General features: G+C 32.4%; 1 protein-coding gene across 7 annotated transcripts in view; it reads left to right on the forward strand.

Moving 5' to 3' along the window:
* The first annotated feature begins 1,035 nt into the window (after positions 1 to 1,035).
* The window catches only part of LOC125062360 (protein apterous-like), a 44,215-nt gene continuing 29,273 nt past the window's right edge, over positions 1,036 to 15,977 (forward strand). For 3 of the 7 annotated variants that reach the window (XM_047668226.1, XM_047668230.1, XM_047668231.1), the window contains exons 1-2: positions 3,353 to 3,650; positions 6,937 to 7,259. In XM_047668226.1, coding sequence (XP_047524182.1) covers positions 3,567 to 3,650; positions 6,937 to 7,259 — 407 coding nt within the window. In that variant the 5' untranslated portion in view covers positions 3,353 to 3,566. Of the gene's footprint in view, positions 1,203 to 3,352; positions 3,651 to 6,936; positions 7,260 to 15,977 lie in introns of those variants that run through there. The other 4 variants (XM_047668232.1, XM_047668228.1, XM_047668229.1 and 1 more) reach the window with 4 other exon arrangements.

The raw sequence follows: 15,977 nt of genomic DNA on the forward strand, positions 1-15,977 counted from the left end.
TTATGGAAGAGCTGGGAACCCTGAGACAGGTATTTTTTACTTTAGGGTTCCCAAATTTTACACACAGTATAAAACATTTTTTATTAATTGTGAATTTCTATTCAAACCCTAAAAGTTCCACCAACCAAGTTGAAACCAAGCGTGATTTCAAAATTAAACTTCTAGTAGGTACCTACCTACTCATTTTCTTTTACCCTGACACGCAAAGTGCTAGAAGTTAAATCTTATAGCTTACTTATAAGTGGGTATTATAAAGTTTATCCGTTTAATAAATGACATTATCCAGACCATGATCCTCCTAATTATTATTGGAATTCAATAATAACTATTATGTTTCGGACATAAAAGCTTACTTTTACTTAGTTTTAGTTTCAGAAATTTTCAATTATAAAACCAATATTCTGGGAAAGTAGGATATAGTAGGTTACCTACCCTTCTCTACCCTACCCTCACGGGTTAGGTATATTAGTATAATCCATATACTTAACCCTCATCTTCTTACTACAGGATAATAGTAGGGTAATAATTCACCTAAATATACCTACATTTATATTTTTTCAGGAACAAGTGTCGCAAGTCGTGGCTGTCAAGCAGCTGGTTAAACATACCTATTTGGTTTATAGATTCACATTAATAAAAAAGTCGCATAATGTAACATCTTTTATTCCTTTAGTATTTTATCGGGTCAAAGCCCAGCCCTTGCTTGCCCAGGATCTCGATTTACATGTAGAACCTTCATATGAAGTGACAAACAGCTCCTAATTTTTCTCTTCAGTTTGTGTAGGTATTAGAACTCCAATTGAATAAAGCCTGCGTCGCGATTACTATATTACGAAACGGTATTCACCGGCACTCGTCGAAAACATTTTCAGAGAGCCACTCGGTCGCAATCCGTTGCAATATTGCAAAAAAGTCGCGTCAAAAAATTCAATAGCGGGTTCCATAAAAAAGAAAAATTGTTTTTTCGTTCGCGTGCGAGACGTGGGCGGTTCTGGGCGGGGCCCGTGCGCCTTCCCCCGGTGCGAAGGAGATAGGAGGCCGTAATCCGCAGTTGGTCGTCGAACGCGACGTATAGCACACGGTTATGCGACGCGAGTGAGTGCCGCAGTGTTGTGGGGCAGAGGCCCATACGTTCGAAAATAGAAAACGGAAAAATTGACCCCCAGATGGGAGTGTACGAAGAGAGGGGAGCGATGCACTGGGTATGTATCTGTGTTAATTACTTTTTATGCGATTATGTTTTTATTTTATTGGTAAATAATAACTCACGATATGCTATTAAAGAAGCAGTAAATCAAACTGATTTTAATAATAAAACAATTGACAGTTGTAGGGCACGCTCCTTGTAGGTTTACTGAAAACTAAATAAATGTTTAATGTCGTAAAATTTATGTGCCTCTATTTTAGACCAATTTTTTACTATATTCATACGTTATATGTATATTGAAATATATGTTTTATCCTAACGGTCTCAGATATAAAACGTGTCATGAAAAATTTTGGTATAACGGTATACAGTTTTGGTTAAAAATATTACATTTAATACACGCAATAAAACGTATCATTTATCAAACTTTACTAAGTGCTATTAGTATGAACTTTTAAATAACCTAGAAAGTTTATATTTCATCCGGAGACCGCATTCAGAGTCGTATATTAAATTATCTATAATGGCAGATTATAATTATGTACCTATGTAAACGGTAAAAACGGTGCAATTATAAAATTTGTAGTAAATTTCTTAAGACCATTTTTAGCTTGTGATAACTTTGATCTTAAACTAAATTAAATTACTTAGTTCAAAAATCCGTAACACTTAAGACTCTTTCGTATATACCTAATCACAATTCAATTGAATAATTTTAAGTAAAAGGAACATGCTCGCACTTAGGCCTGAAATCCTGAACTATAAACATCTTTATTTATATTATTATTATAAACCAATTACGATATTTTTATGAGTTCGCTTTCCTAAGTCTACAGTTAGAATTTATTGAATAATTTGATTAGGTACTTTTAAATTACGGAGAATCAATCAAGAAATATCCAGCCCTCAATTTTTCAACAATGTTTTAAAACGATTTCTCAGTACATATATGTAAACAGTTCTATACGAGTATAATATTGTTACGTCACTGAATAATGTACTAGGCATATAGAGCTGTAGTCCGCGATTTGGTTCCGAGTGAAACAAATGCAACAGCCGCTGTAACGCCCATTAATAGTATTCAAACCTGTTAAAATATCAAATTAAAATCATTTTAATTAAATTTTAAGTAATATAACGTTGAACGAAATGTGTTGATTGAATGTTGTAAAAATTCCATTTGGGTTGTGGCGTCAATAAAGTTTAATAATTGTATAATTATTCAGAAAGGTTTGAACATGATTTAATTTGTGGGTTTTAAACATATTACTAGTAAAGCTCAGAGGAATTACATGAACTAAATATTCCAATTTTCACTATTATAAATTAATTTGTCTCTTGCCATCCAATTAAATTTACGCTGTGATGAAATGACAGTACCTATGACTAACATTAATTCCATCGAATCCATTTTTTCAAAAAAAAAGTGAAAATAAATAGTGTTTATTTTGAGTTATAATATAAGGAAATATATATTGTAGCTGTTTTGTAAGAAGAACTGTTAATAAAATCTTTAGTGTAGCTATTAATAGGTTAGAGTATACATAATCTTATAGGTAATTCTTTGATTATATAAAGTCTAGTCTGGCCATAAGTTCTGTTTCAAATTATTTTGAATTAGGAACACCTATATTATTTTAAAAACTTCTGTCGATTTTGCGCCATTTCACATATTTTATCGTGTTATTTATTAAATTACAATATGGAATAGAGTATTAAAGAAAATAGGATTGCAGCGATCGCCTTGCACAAAGTGGGTATGGAGCCGTCGGTCATATTCCAGACACTTCAAAAGCTTGGTGTCGGCCGTATGTTCGTATATCATACTATCAACAGATACAACAACACTTCGTCTGTCGAAGACCAGAAAAAATCGGGGCAGCCGCGTGTTGTTAGAACTTCATAGTCTGTTATGCTGTTAAAGCCAGAATTCGTCGAAACCTCATCGCAAAACATCCTATCGCGAGAAATGAAGATTCCCGCTAGGAGTTTGTCGCGTATTATAAAACAAGACCTCGGCTTATCGTCGATATACAGGATAGGTATGAACTAAATCAATCTTTTCAATTAAAGAGAGTGGATGAATCAAAACGCCTTCTGTTGCGATAAGCAGGTGCAAAGCACAGGAATATCCTCTTTACCAAAACACATAAGCAAAATAATATAGTGTATGCTCACAGTTTTAAATAGTTTAGTAGCTCTCAAGTAGTCGGAAAGGAACAACGTGTTCATCATCCTGCATTTGTGATGGTTTGTGTGTGTCTTATCAAGGAGTCACATGACTAAATTTTTGTGAATAAATTATTATAATTACCCAAGCCTGACTTCAAACCAACGTTCCGGAATTTATAAGAGCTAAATACTGGCCCTCATCTAGCCGAGACTTTTACACTTCAAATTATGGTCAGTTTTAGGGGACATGGCCTGCTTTAAAGGAAACGGGGACACTGAGCCTCTTAAAGAATCTTTGGAGGAAACAGTGGCGAAATTTCCCTTGGAAACAGTACGTAAATCCATAGATACGTGGCCAAACAGATTAAAGGCCTGTATAAAAGCCAAAGGTGGCTATTTCGTATAGAACATTTTTTTTAATTTTTTGCTTAGACTTTAATAAATATGTAGGTATACATTATAATAATATTACAATTATTTCATATAAAAAAAATGCGTTTTCATTTGTAACAGAACTTATGGCTGGGCTAGGTATAATATATTATGCTCCAGATGCGATTATGTGTGTATATAAACTATACAATACTTAGTAACATAATTGTCTGGAAAAGAATTTAAAAGTATTTAAGGGAAATTTTTAGTCACGGCATAATTTTTTTAACCGACTTTAAAAAATACAAATGAGGTTCTTATTATTATTCAATGCATAGAAACCGTAGCCTTATTAGAACAAGTACTTTAGTTTGATTTTATGAATGTTTGCCCTATGAAAATGTTATTTCTTATCTTGCCCATAAATTAAAAATATAGGTATAATAATTATATTTTAAAATTACTATTTGAGTGGCAAAGTTGCTTACGTGTTTTGTATCCGTATATAATCTACATATCATGAAACATTACCGTGGAATTGGACACCGCAAGTATGTACCCTTGGCCTATATATAATATATATCTTTTTATGTGTCAAATGTAATGAAATATTTAAATGTAAGAGTAGATATCCATAGATCGTACAATATTCGAGTAAAAACAACTTCCATTTTCAAAACACACAGTGGTTTCTAAACGCTGAGCTTATTGCCATCTTACCTACAATAAAACTTTAAGCTGTAATGAAAGAGTAACAGCAGTTCCTACAAAATCTTAGATTGTGATAGGAACGCTATTTGCTGTAACTGTAAGAATAAATTCCCAAAAAAGTTTTTCATAATGGCTTACTAAAATATAACCAGATTTTTAAAATTTTATTTTTAGAATGTTCTAAATTCAAACCAAATAAATTTGACATTATGCCTTAAATCTATAGGTTCAAAGCAATTTTTTTATATGTTAGGGGTCGTTGAACCGAACTACTTACTTAGTATAACTATTTAAATATAACTAGATTTTTTAATGATTTACAAAAATAAATGCGAAATTATAATTTTAAATAATATTTCATGCTTAAACAATGACGTATTTTTCATAAATTCATGCGCGCGTCCAATTAAATTTACTAAGAAGAAATCTGAAAGTTGTAGAAAGGTACCATTTATTTTATTCCGACGAACAAAGCTGTGAAGCATAATCTGTGTCATAGCCACTGTCTGAATTAAATAAATGGCTATTTAAATAGCAACTCTATGCCATCAAAGTTAACGATGCACTTCATTGAATACTCCAGTGATTGTCTGTACTTGATACTCGATGGTTGACTGTTTCCTAGAGACCATTGAAATTCAGACTAGAGTTTCAATAGCTTGCCGACACGATTTACTTCTGTAATGGAAATAATATACAGCTGCAGATGGATCCCTTATACAATCGGACGAGAATCAATTTAGGAATAGCTTCTGAAAAGCGTGTAAGCTGAAATGATACAAGTCACTGGGCTTATTTTGTCAAATTGTGTTTAGTAAATGACGAAAAGAGATGGATAGTTTTTTATATCAAACTTTCAAATATTTGTAAAAAACTGGGTTGGTTTATTAATTAAATTAAATTGAAAAATTTGTAGCTATAACTTGTATAGTTTATGAAAATTAGGATTATATCTAACTATATTTCCCATAGCATTTGTCAGTTGGATAAATTTTTTTGCCAGACTACCATTATTTTTAAACAAACAATACAACGCCAGAGATATAAAATAAATAATATTTTATATAAGGTCAGGACACACCGCAAATATATTCAAACATTATGAATGATATTTGATTTTCTGTAATAATTAATTAATTATAGAATTGTAGGAAATTTGGTAAACCATAATAGTATTATTTGGACATATCGCATAATTACTGTATAGACTGGGTTGTAAAACCTCCCTTTATTATTAACCTGACATAGTTATAACCACATATCGTGTCATAGTTCAGGTATGAATTTTTTTATATAATTTGCAGCCCATTAGAAATAGTTAGTGACGTTTGATCAATAAAGTATTTACTATGCAAGTTTATCCTCTAAGATTTTGCCCATAAAATATTCTCAGAATTGTGTGTACATTTTAAGAAAAATACCAATATCGTGTAACATTACTTTTTATATTGTAGCGTTAAGAAATTATCACAATATAAATAATGAAGAAGTAGAAGAGAATTAGAGTTCTTGGAATGTGATTTCGACTTTCTGTGGTATTGTTAAATAGAAGGATTTTATTGAAAATAATAACCTTAATGGTGAACCACGAAACTGCGTGTTTAATATTTTTTTATAGTAGGTACGCCTGCCGCCGGCCGCGAAGGGCAAAGCAAGGCGCTACATTTTCAATTAGGTACTACTATTTATTCCGTTTCCTTCATACATATAGTTTCATAAATGATCATTCTATTAAAAAAATATTCAAAATAATGAAATAGGACTCTGTGTTATAAAATATTATATTAATATAATTCTTATTAATACTTGATTTTTATAATCGCTTGGTTAATTCTCTTCGTTCATAAAATAAAAATTAGGTTTGTAGTCGGCGTCTTTTTATTATTAAATAACATAATAAATTAGTTTATATTTAGGAAATAAACCATATCACTTAAATATATTACATTTTTGTCTGAAATTTGTTTAAATATAGTTCTTTTATCCACTAAACTTGTTTGCGTACACATTGCCCACACTCCAAAAAACGGCATTCATTTTGTGGCTACAAACCGCAAACAAGAATTTTGTCTGTATTGAGCTTGATGTTAGTTATTTTATCCTTCCCACTTATTTGTAGATATTTTTATAAATATTAAATTATTATATTAATTAAAGGCTGTAAGCCTTTAAATAGGTTTAATGTAACGGACTTCGCTTCGACTAACGGTGTTTTGCTTAGCAAAAACGCGACATTCAAATCTCAAGTTTAAGGCTTAGAAGTTAATTAAGCCTTTGATCATGTGAAATACTTTCCTTCAACGGCCATTTTACACAGATTAAAATAAATGCACCATAGAATCGGTTACCCAATAAGAACCTATTTTTCTATGCTTCCTTAAATGAGTCGTTGACTATTCGGTAATTACATAGCTGAGTCACACTTTTCTGTAGATATTTTTTATTATGCAATCAAAATAATTTAATGGATGTCTCTGAGTGCGATTGATGTAAAGTCCGTGGCTCAATTGATTAAATGGAACGTATATTTCCAGCAACAGAGTGAGCGGTACCTATCTTCTGCATACGAGACAGGCGCCGAATTATCCCCTGTTGCCCCTGCTGCATCACCTGGCTCACCTCGTGACTGCACCTCGTGTCACAAGAGGGAGCCACCAGATGAGCCTCCACCCCCGCCGGCAGAGGACGGTTGTGCCGGTTGCGGCTCCCGAATCACGGATCGATACTACCTACTTGCCCTCGAACGTCGCTGGCACACCCCTTGCCTGAGGTGCTGCGAATGTAAAATGCCGCTAGACTCGGAGCAACGTTGTTATGCCAGGGATAGCAATATTTTCTGCAAAAATGATTATTTAAGGTAAGTTTTGTATGCACTAGTTTGTTTATACACATACGTTGGCTTTAAGTAGTAAAGAAATACAAATTTAAAATAATATACGAAAAACAGTAATGGGTTTCGTAAATTTTTTACATTCTGTTGATATTGTGTTTTACATGAAAATTATAAAATTAAATGTGTGATATTCCAAAATATTTATATATGTCATTATTATAGCATTCTAATATTATTTTAGAGTTCTATGTTAGGATAACCGCTTTTTTAAAGTAAATTTAATAAATCTTCAAGTATACTGAATCCCACTGGATATTCGAATAGTATTGTTTTGAAGTTATACTTCTTTAGGCACGTTATGAAAAATTGATGAGACTGAAATTTTACGATGCGCGCGCACCGTGACATAAAATTAACAGAATGAAGTTGCCCACGGAAGATGCTACGGCATTGGACATAATTTTAAAAAAAACATTCGAATAATAATAGAATTTATGTTACACTTAATGTAAGAGAATAATAATAAATATTTATTTATTTAATTTTTCAAATGTAAACTGAACTTTATTGACTATAATAACTCCTTTTCTAGTCTTTGATTATTTAATTGTAATTAATTATTTGCATGCAATCAAAAACTAGATTAAACAACGTGCGTTACTTCATTAATTAATATTGAGTTTATTTTTTATTGCAAGAAAAAACAGTGGCGATACAAACCGTGCCTTCAGATTTCTATATCTGTGTCGTGATTAATTTTAACGAGTAGATTATCAGCCTTCTGTGACTGACACCGCTGTCGACTTGGGTGTAAGACTTACCGGTTTCTTCACGATTTTTTCCTTCACCGAGCGAGTGTCAAATGCGTACATAGAAAGAAAAGTATTGGTTCCGCCGGAATTCGAACATACGGCCTCAGCAACACTGCGTGTTAGATACCTACAACTTATTATATAATACATATATAATAGTAGCTGAAAAAACCTATGATAACCACAGTAATGCTCATTCGTTGCATAACTTTGATGCAGTTTTACAATAGTGTTTATTTATTTAATATAAAATTTCAAACAAAAATAAAAAGATAAAAAGTGATGTAAGATGTTCTTATTACAATTTTATTGCCTACTTATGATATTTAATTAAAATTTTATTGCTATTAAATAATTTTCTCAGTGATACCTCATATATTTAAACAAAAATAGTTTTTATTTACTATAATCTGAAGTGTTATTATTTTATTTACAATTAGAACATTATTTATTAGGTCCGTAAATATTTGAGTATTTTAACCAAAAATATATGAAAATGTCCGTTTTTTAACATTTGTCTATTGGCTGCGATGTTTCTTAATATCAGAAGGGGTAGGCCGAAGAAGTGTAAACGACCAATCACTGCGTTTTGTGAATTCAGTTAGCAAGTGATCATTGACATTTACAGAATAAGGAGACAGGTGAGGCTCCTGCCTTTTAAACCCTCGTTCCATTAATAATATATTAACGTTTCTCAATTAAGATTTAAAAAATATATTTACAAGGGCGTACGAAACATAAAAAAATGGTTAGTAGTAGAATTATTTGTACGTGTCTTAAGCGTGTGTTTTATGCCTACGTCGCTAGATTTCGGCGCGCAATACTGATGTGGGCTGTCACCCATCTCAACTTCTATCTGATGTACGTTTTACAGCCCACCCTGGTCACAAGTCAGTTTGCATTATCACTACGGTCATATCAAGCACGCTCTAATCTCTTTAGTACATCTGCGGAACGGACGACGCGTGGGGAATAGACGAACGAAGAGAGTAAATATTATTTTTAATAAAGTCATAGTACTATGTTTAAATGTTAAGAAACATTAAGAAACAGTTTGGCTTATCCTCTTGTATTAAAGCGTGGTTGTTCAAAATGTACATAGTAATTCAATTATGCATTAAAAAAACCTTAGCGCAGATATTCCAGTCAATATTAATAATGTGAGAAAATAGATTTTAGAACTGATAATACTATGTCTTAGATCAATATCTATTACTTGTGTTTAATGTTTTGACATGCGCTAACGCCCCAGCAATGTGTGAACTCTTTTTCTGCTAATAATTAACGATTATAAAGGGTTAATTAAATGGGTATTTAAATAGACTTACTTTTTATAAATGTTTCATAGAAATTATATGTGTTATCAAGTAAAGCTGTTTAAAATTTCTATTTGCTATTCACAAGTAGATAATGTCTTAGATGGGAGATTGTGACCACGGGGCACTACGTTTTGAGGCTTTATTGACGTTGTATATTCAACAAACGTTTTCGTAAATGTTTCCGGAATTTAAATGTTAACAAATTACCGATAATTATTTAAACATAATATTTGCACACGTGATGAAATGTCTTAATGTTTTATACATTTATGTATTACAAGCGGACCCGACAGACGTTGTCCTGCATGATATTTCAAGCAATTAGTAAAGCAAAGTATGAAAGTACCGACTGCAGCGCCATCTGGCGGGCTGATTTGTGAATAAACCATTCCCAGATCCCCTTGAACACACACAAAAAATTTCATCAAAATCGGTCCAGTCGTTTGAGAGAAGTTCAGTGACATACACACTCACAGAAGAATTATATATATAAAGATGTGCATTACAGTATAAAAATATTGATTGATATTTACTTAATGTTTTTGTAGTCATCGTCGCCTTTCTTAATCATTCCAAAGATCTACAAAGTGCGCATCGATTCATTAATAAATTGTGACACGAAGCGCATGTCACGATAGATTCGTCTTGACGCAAAGGATCTTTGTGAAATTAAAAAAAAGTTAGTAAAGACTGAATTGTCTACGACGCGTAGGAAATGCGATTGAATATTCTTTTTTTTGTACTATGATAGTGAATTGGTGTACATGTAATTAAGGTGATCTAATAAAACTTCTACTTAAGAAGCCTTGCTCAATCAACATTAAAAAAGTGTTTGATTCAATCGGCCGCTTTTATCTCAACGTCCATTCTCAAATAACGTTATCGGCTACTAAAGCGGTTGAAATTTAAGAGACAAAGGTATCTCGTAAAGGTATGTTATTTGTATATAAATCAAATCTTGCTCTGACAACAAGACTCTTGTTAAATTGCTCATAAAAGTCTTCAACGGGTAAGGCTATGCGTATATATTAAACACGGTTTATGGCATCGGAGCAACGGCATGTTTGATTGGTCTGTCAGAGATATTCGATCGTTGCGCCGGCGTCGTGTTTGACCGGAACGTGTACTTAAAAGTTTCTAATTTTGTGTATATTGTATGCTATGATAGATAATTTCAATAACATAGAGATTTTCGCATCTGTAACACTAATTATTATAGGCAGCTGATCATTTTAATTATTTTAAGGCGAAATAATAAAACAGGTTATGTGAAACAAGGCACTGCAGAAAGGTACCTGTTCTATCAGAAATACCAAGTATATTTGTGACTTTTCACTTTTTAAGTTCTACCCCCAAATATCTATCGACCAACTGGATTAACAATATAATATAAAATATATTACTTTTATTTTATAAATTAGAAAGAAATACTTATAATAATTTAAGCAAACTTGTTAAAAACTAAATATTTCGTTTGAAGAAATATATTTTAGGCGATTCAATCTCTTTTTTGTCATCATTTGCATTATTCTCAACACTGAGAATATTCAGAACAATCGTTGGTGCGCGGCAAGTGAAATTTTATACATACCATTGTATATCTGTTTTATGCGAAATACATATTTTTATTATTCAAATAAAGTTATAATTGCTAAGATGTCATGCTCCAAAAATAAACAGATGCCTTTGTTATGAAGGTGAGAAATATTAAGCCTCTTTTGACGATTTGATTAAAATTCCAGAGGCACCTTGAATCTATACTTTTGTGGGAAAATTGTTAACTGACAATAGGATATATTCAAAAACGTCTTAATTGAACTCGCATAGTTGCAAAATAACTCTAAAAAAATATTTAATGACGAAACATCATAATTTGTCTCATGCACTACATACTTTTATACTGAGAAGCTACATAAGACTTTTTGGAACTCAATAAAAAACAATATAAGTTTATTTTAATTCAAGAGAGAATTTTATATATTTAAATATAAATCGATTGTTTAGGCCTTGGTTTCTCTAGAAATTTCCACTAATGGAAGATCAATTTGAGACTCAATCTAGAATTCGTTCTCCTAAAACTTATCTACTTTAAATAAACTCTCTTAAGTGCTAAGTAATTCGAAACAATAATAGTTCACAAGTGCACAACGCTTTACTTGACATTTAAATAAATGTAAATAAAATAAATAAGACTCTTAGTGAATCGTAGAGCGTAGGCCGCCAGCCACCGTCTGGCTTCTAAGGTAGCACAACTTTTATAAATATCAAATAATATATACTATAAAAAATGTATTTTATAGTTCTTTTTATTTAATCTTCATATGCAGGAAACGCTTATAGTTTGAAGATAACGTCGTGAGCATCTATAGGCAGAGCTTAATTACTCGTGTCGTATTTTATTGCTCACTCCTGCGGCTTCGGCCCCTTATCAAAATAATCTTCATAGGTCATACATTTGTATTAAAATATTTTTGTGCTCACAAAATGTTAACTTTCATGGGAATTATCATTATAACTTTATCAGCTATACCGTTATAACTATACGATAGTTGTATATGTTGCGCCTTTGAATTATTTGAATTGAAAAACGAGCTTATAGAATGATTACGCGAATATTATATTTTGGTTTATTTTGTAAGCCATAATTGTCAGACGAATATTTGATAGAAGTCTATAAATACCTTTACGCGAATATTATATTTTGGTTTATTTTGTAAGCCATAATTGTCGGACGAATATTTGATAGAAGTCTATAAATACATTTACAGCGTCAGTTCGAAGTCTTCTGAAATACAAACAATATAATATACGTATTCATAATTCCTCGCTATATAAGTTTGAGATCAGTTAATGTATCAGACCGTATCGGTAATAAACTTGCAATACCTCTCGGCTGTGGCCTTCTTGCGTTAGCGAAAGAGTTTAAAATTGCATGATTCGCGTAATTTTGGTCGAAGAAACAATTTTTAGTGTAGAAAAAATATATTCCCGTCGGAAGTTTGCGTGACGTCACGGCCCATGCTCTTGCGCATAGCTTGACGGATTAGTACGATCAAACTCTCGCCGATCACGCGAGCTATTTTTTAACGTACTAAAGTTTTGTCATGTTATGTTCATTTTTATTTAGTTCTTTGTTTGTCAGACATAAATTCCTTTTAGCATTAAGCTTATTATTCCATTAAAAAGTTACACTTCGTACCTTTCTCTTAAAGAAGTGCCTTCATAAACGCACGTAGTGAATGTTGTACGATATATTGTTGAATATTATCAATTGACTTTTATATTACGTTATTAAACAGCGGTTCTGTTAATTTTCAATTTAAAAAGTTTTGCTGAAATTACGAGACCTATTTAATTTTTCAATTACTTTTAAATAATATCACTTTTAATTCTGTATTATTTTAAAAAACCAACAGTGTCTTGTAGCTGTACTCCTTAAAGCAACCTGTCTCGAATTTACTATTCTTTCTTAGAAACATCATTATCGAGATTTTTTTATAGTAAACGTGCAGAAGGCTCCACGTCACCATGTTAAGTGATATCGCTGCCCATGGACACTCTCAATGCAAGGGCTCGCGAGTGCATTGACGGACTTTTAAGAATTGCCACTCTCCTCTTGAAGAAAGTCGAATTGGTTCAGAAATACTTCAGAGGGCAGCATGTTTATAGCCCATACACTACGAACATTAACGTGGACTACATCGCGGGTCAAGAACTATAGTATACAAACATAATTATACTGATATTTCGTATTTAATACGCAGTACGTCATTATCAGCATCTATCTTAATTTGCTCCTCGTAAATAAAAGTTATCTCTTATAGCTACAAGTAATTTATAATTTCATGACTCATTGATTTTTATGGTTACTAGTTACGTTACAAAAATATCAATTATTATTAAAAATTTAATCACAATAATAGCAGGCGGTTTATAGTAAAAAAAATATTTATTATATTATATTTATAAGTAATTCAAATACTTCATTATGCTGCGGTACGGTAGGTAACGTGATTTGATAGTCCAGGAGGACATTGTTGGTGAATAATTAGAAGTTAAATAAAGCATCTTTGTCGTGTTCACTGGGGCTTGATGTTTATAATCCATTGCTTAAGTGGTATCTAGTCTTGAATCGTTCCACTCGCGGCTAGAGGTTCATTCATGAGCATTGTGATCGCTATCATATGTGAGTGCCAGTGCATTGTCTCTCATTCTCACTGGGGCGATGACCAGCCGAAAATATTTCCGCTAGTTTTTTATTGTCACAAATTTTAATTTTTCTATCTCTCATGAGATAATTGTATAGGCACTGGTACAAGGTATACATTAGCTGCTGACAGCGGCTTCGTAAACGAAAATACTTTTGTGCTTTAAATTTTAAAATTTATGTATTTTTAAGAGGTAATTCCAACGACGATGTGGGTGCGAAATTTAAACAGATCTAAGTGTTATTATAAATGTATATCGTTTTATATTTCAAGTTTCCAATCAAAGTACTTTAGGTTCAGTTCATGAATCAGCCAAGAGTTTTATAGAGTTAAGATAACAGCGGGCAACAATATAATTATTACCTGCAACAATTTAATAAAGATACTTCGATACTAAGCATAATAGTAATTCATTATACCAACGTAAATTGTGTATAACGGATCACGCAAATGGAAAGAAATGGGATTAAAGATCGAATTTACTACTGACGAATAAACATCATGTTAGAACTTTGAACCTTAGGTATATTCTCGGAATGTCGCACGCGTCTTACTATAAACACAAACAGTGTTGTCACGCGTCCGACAGACGGAGTTATCGATATCGCGTCCGGGTCAGGCGGGCCTAGTATGCGCCGATATGGGCCAGAGGAATACCTATAGGTATTACAGTTAATATTCCCTCTAATGCGAAACGGCGCAGCGAACCGCGGCTGCTGATGACGTCATTCGAAATTCACATTAGATTAAATGACCTTGAGAAGACGTTATCAGTGTTCTTTGTTCTTGTTAGTTTCGTAAATTAATATAAGGTCCAATGACACTGACACATGGTCAACTGAACTTTTAACGTTGCTTTTTTTTTACGGTGCATTAGTAATTACGTTAGTTCAGGGTTAATATTCACATTCGTAATGCAATTGTTATTTTGTTATCGAGTGACGAAGTTTATGGTTAGTAATCAAAGTCAATGGTATGCCAATTGGGTATAATTTGAATATATAAATATAGTGTTGCAAATCCTTCTTCGAATGGCAATAAACAAGGACATTCATTAATAAAAAAAAAACAAAAAAGGTGTAATTTCTAGTTTTTGAAATGGCATATTATTTCTAATATTTCTAAACAAATAAAAAAGCTATTACTAACAAAATTAACTAACTTTCTTAACTATAAGACGTTAGTCCACACATACAGGTCTAATACAAATAAATAAACAACGAAACCAGACCCAGACTTAGGTTGGCTGGTTTCCAAGCCCTAAGAGTCGATAACTGGAAACATAAAATTAGAGGGTCCCTCTGTTTTCATATTTATGATTGAAGGGTTTGGACCAGGCACAGGCCAGTTACATTGGGGTACATCATACAAAATTAGGATCTCCCTCGGTTACAAATGACGTTATCATCAGAAAAGTTTGGATCCGAGTTACTCACCTCTCTCGATAAACTTGTGAACTCTACACATGTGTAATAGTGCGGTATTATAACGTTATTGCTTGTGTCGCATTAAAACAGCACTACGTAATCTTTCAATTAAAAAAATCAATATGTACAATTAATTCCTATCTATTTATAGTGATTTAAGCAGTTTCCTTATGAAAAACATTAGTAAATTCACAAGGGCAAAACTATGTATAAATAGAGTATGGGGTGTAATCCACAAGTCGAACTTAACAGCTGATCAGTACGGTCCAGGAGTCAGGGAATTTGTCAGTATTGGCCAATACTTTGACAACTTAATTTATGGTGCAATATTTTGTTTCTCTAATCGTTTGTTCGCGTTACAATTCCAGAAAACACATCACAATGTTTGTTTACAAAAACGTTTGACCTATTTATTTGTTGTCGGCGCAGATGGTACTGCGGAAACAAAATTTTATTGTTTGCAAGTCAAGCCTCTATATGCTCGTAATAAGGGTCATCTTTACGGTGTAAGGATTTGTGAACAAATGAATGATGACAATTTTATTGTGTGGTCGGTTCTATGGGTTGCTTCCATTGTACAATTGACGTCTCTATATTGCTAACCCCTGCTTGTGGTATAGACTATTACAATGCGTTTTTTTAACTAAATATTATTGTAACGGTAGTATCTATTAGGCTAACCTTTTTAATAACTGTAAACTATAACAATTTGAGTGCATAGTTTTAATACTTATCTTAAGGTATAAATAGTGTCAACTAATAGTTTTTGGAGCCCGAACATTTAATATATTTATTACAGATTTCTATTAGTTGGAAGTAAAATATTGTCATAAATACACCGTTACTATAGAAATGTTCGTCAAAAAATTATTAAATGAAAGTTCAACTTTTGGGTAGCGCGTTATGCGTATAGACAAGAATCAACGGGAGCTGATCAGCGGGTGTTCGGTGGTTTATGAATAATAATGTACACCAT

Source organism: Pieris napi, chromosome Z, assembly GCF_905475465.1.
Source record: "Pieris napi chromosome Z, ilPieNapi1.2, whole genome shotgun sequence".
Lineage (NCBI taxonomy): Eukaryota > Metazoa > Arthropoda > Insecta > Lepidoptera > Pieridae > Pieris > Pieris napi.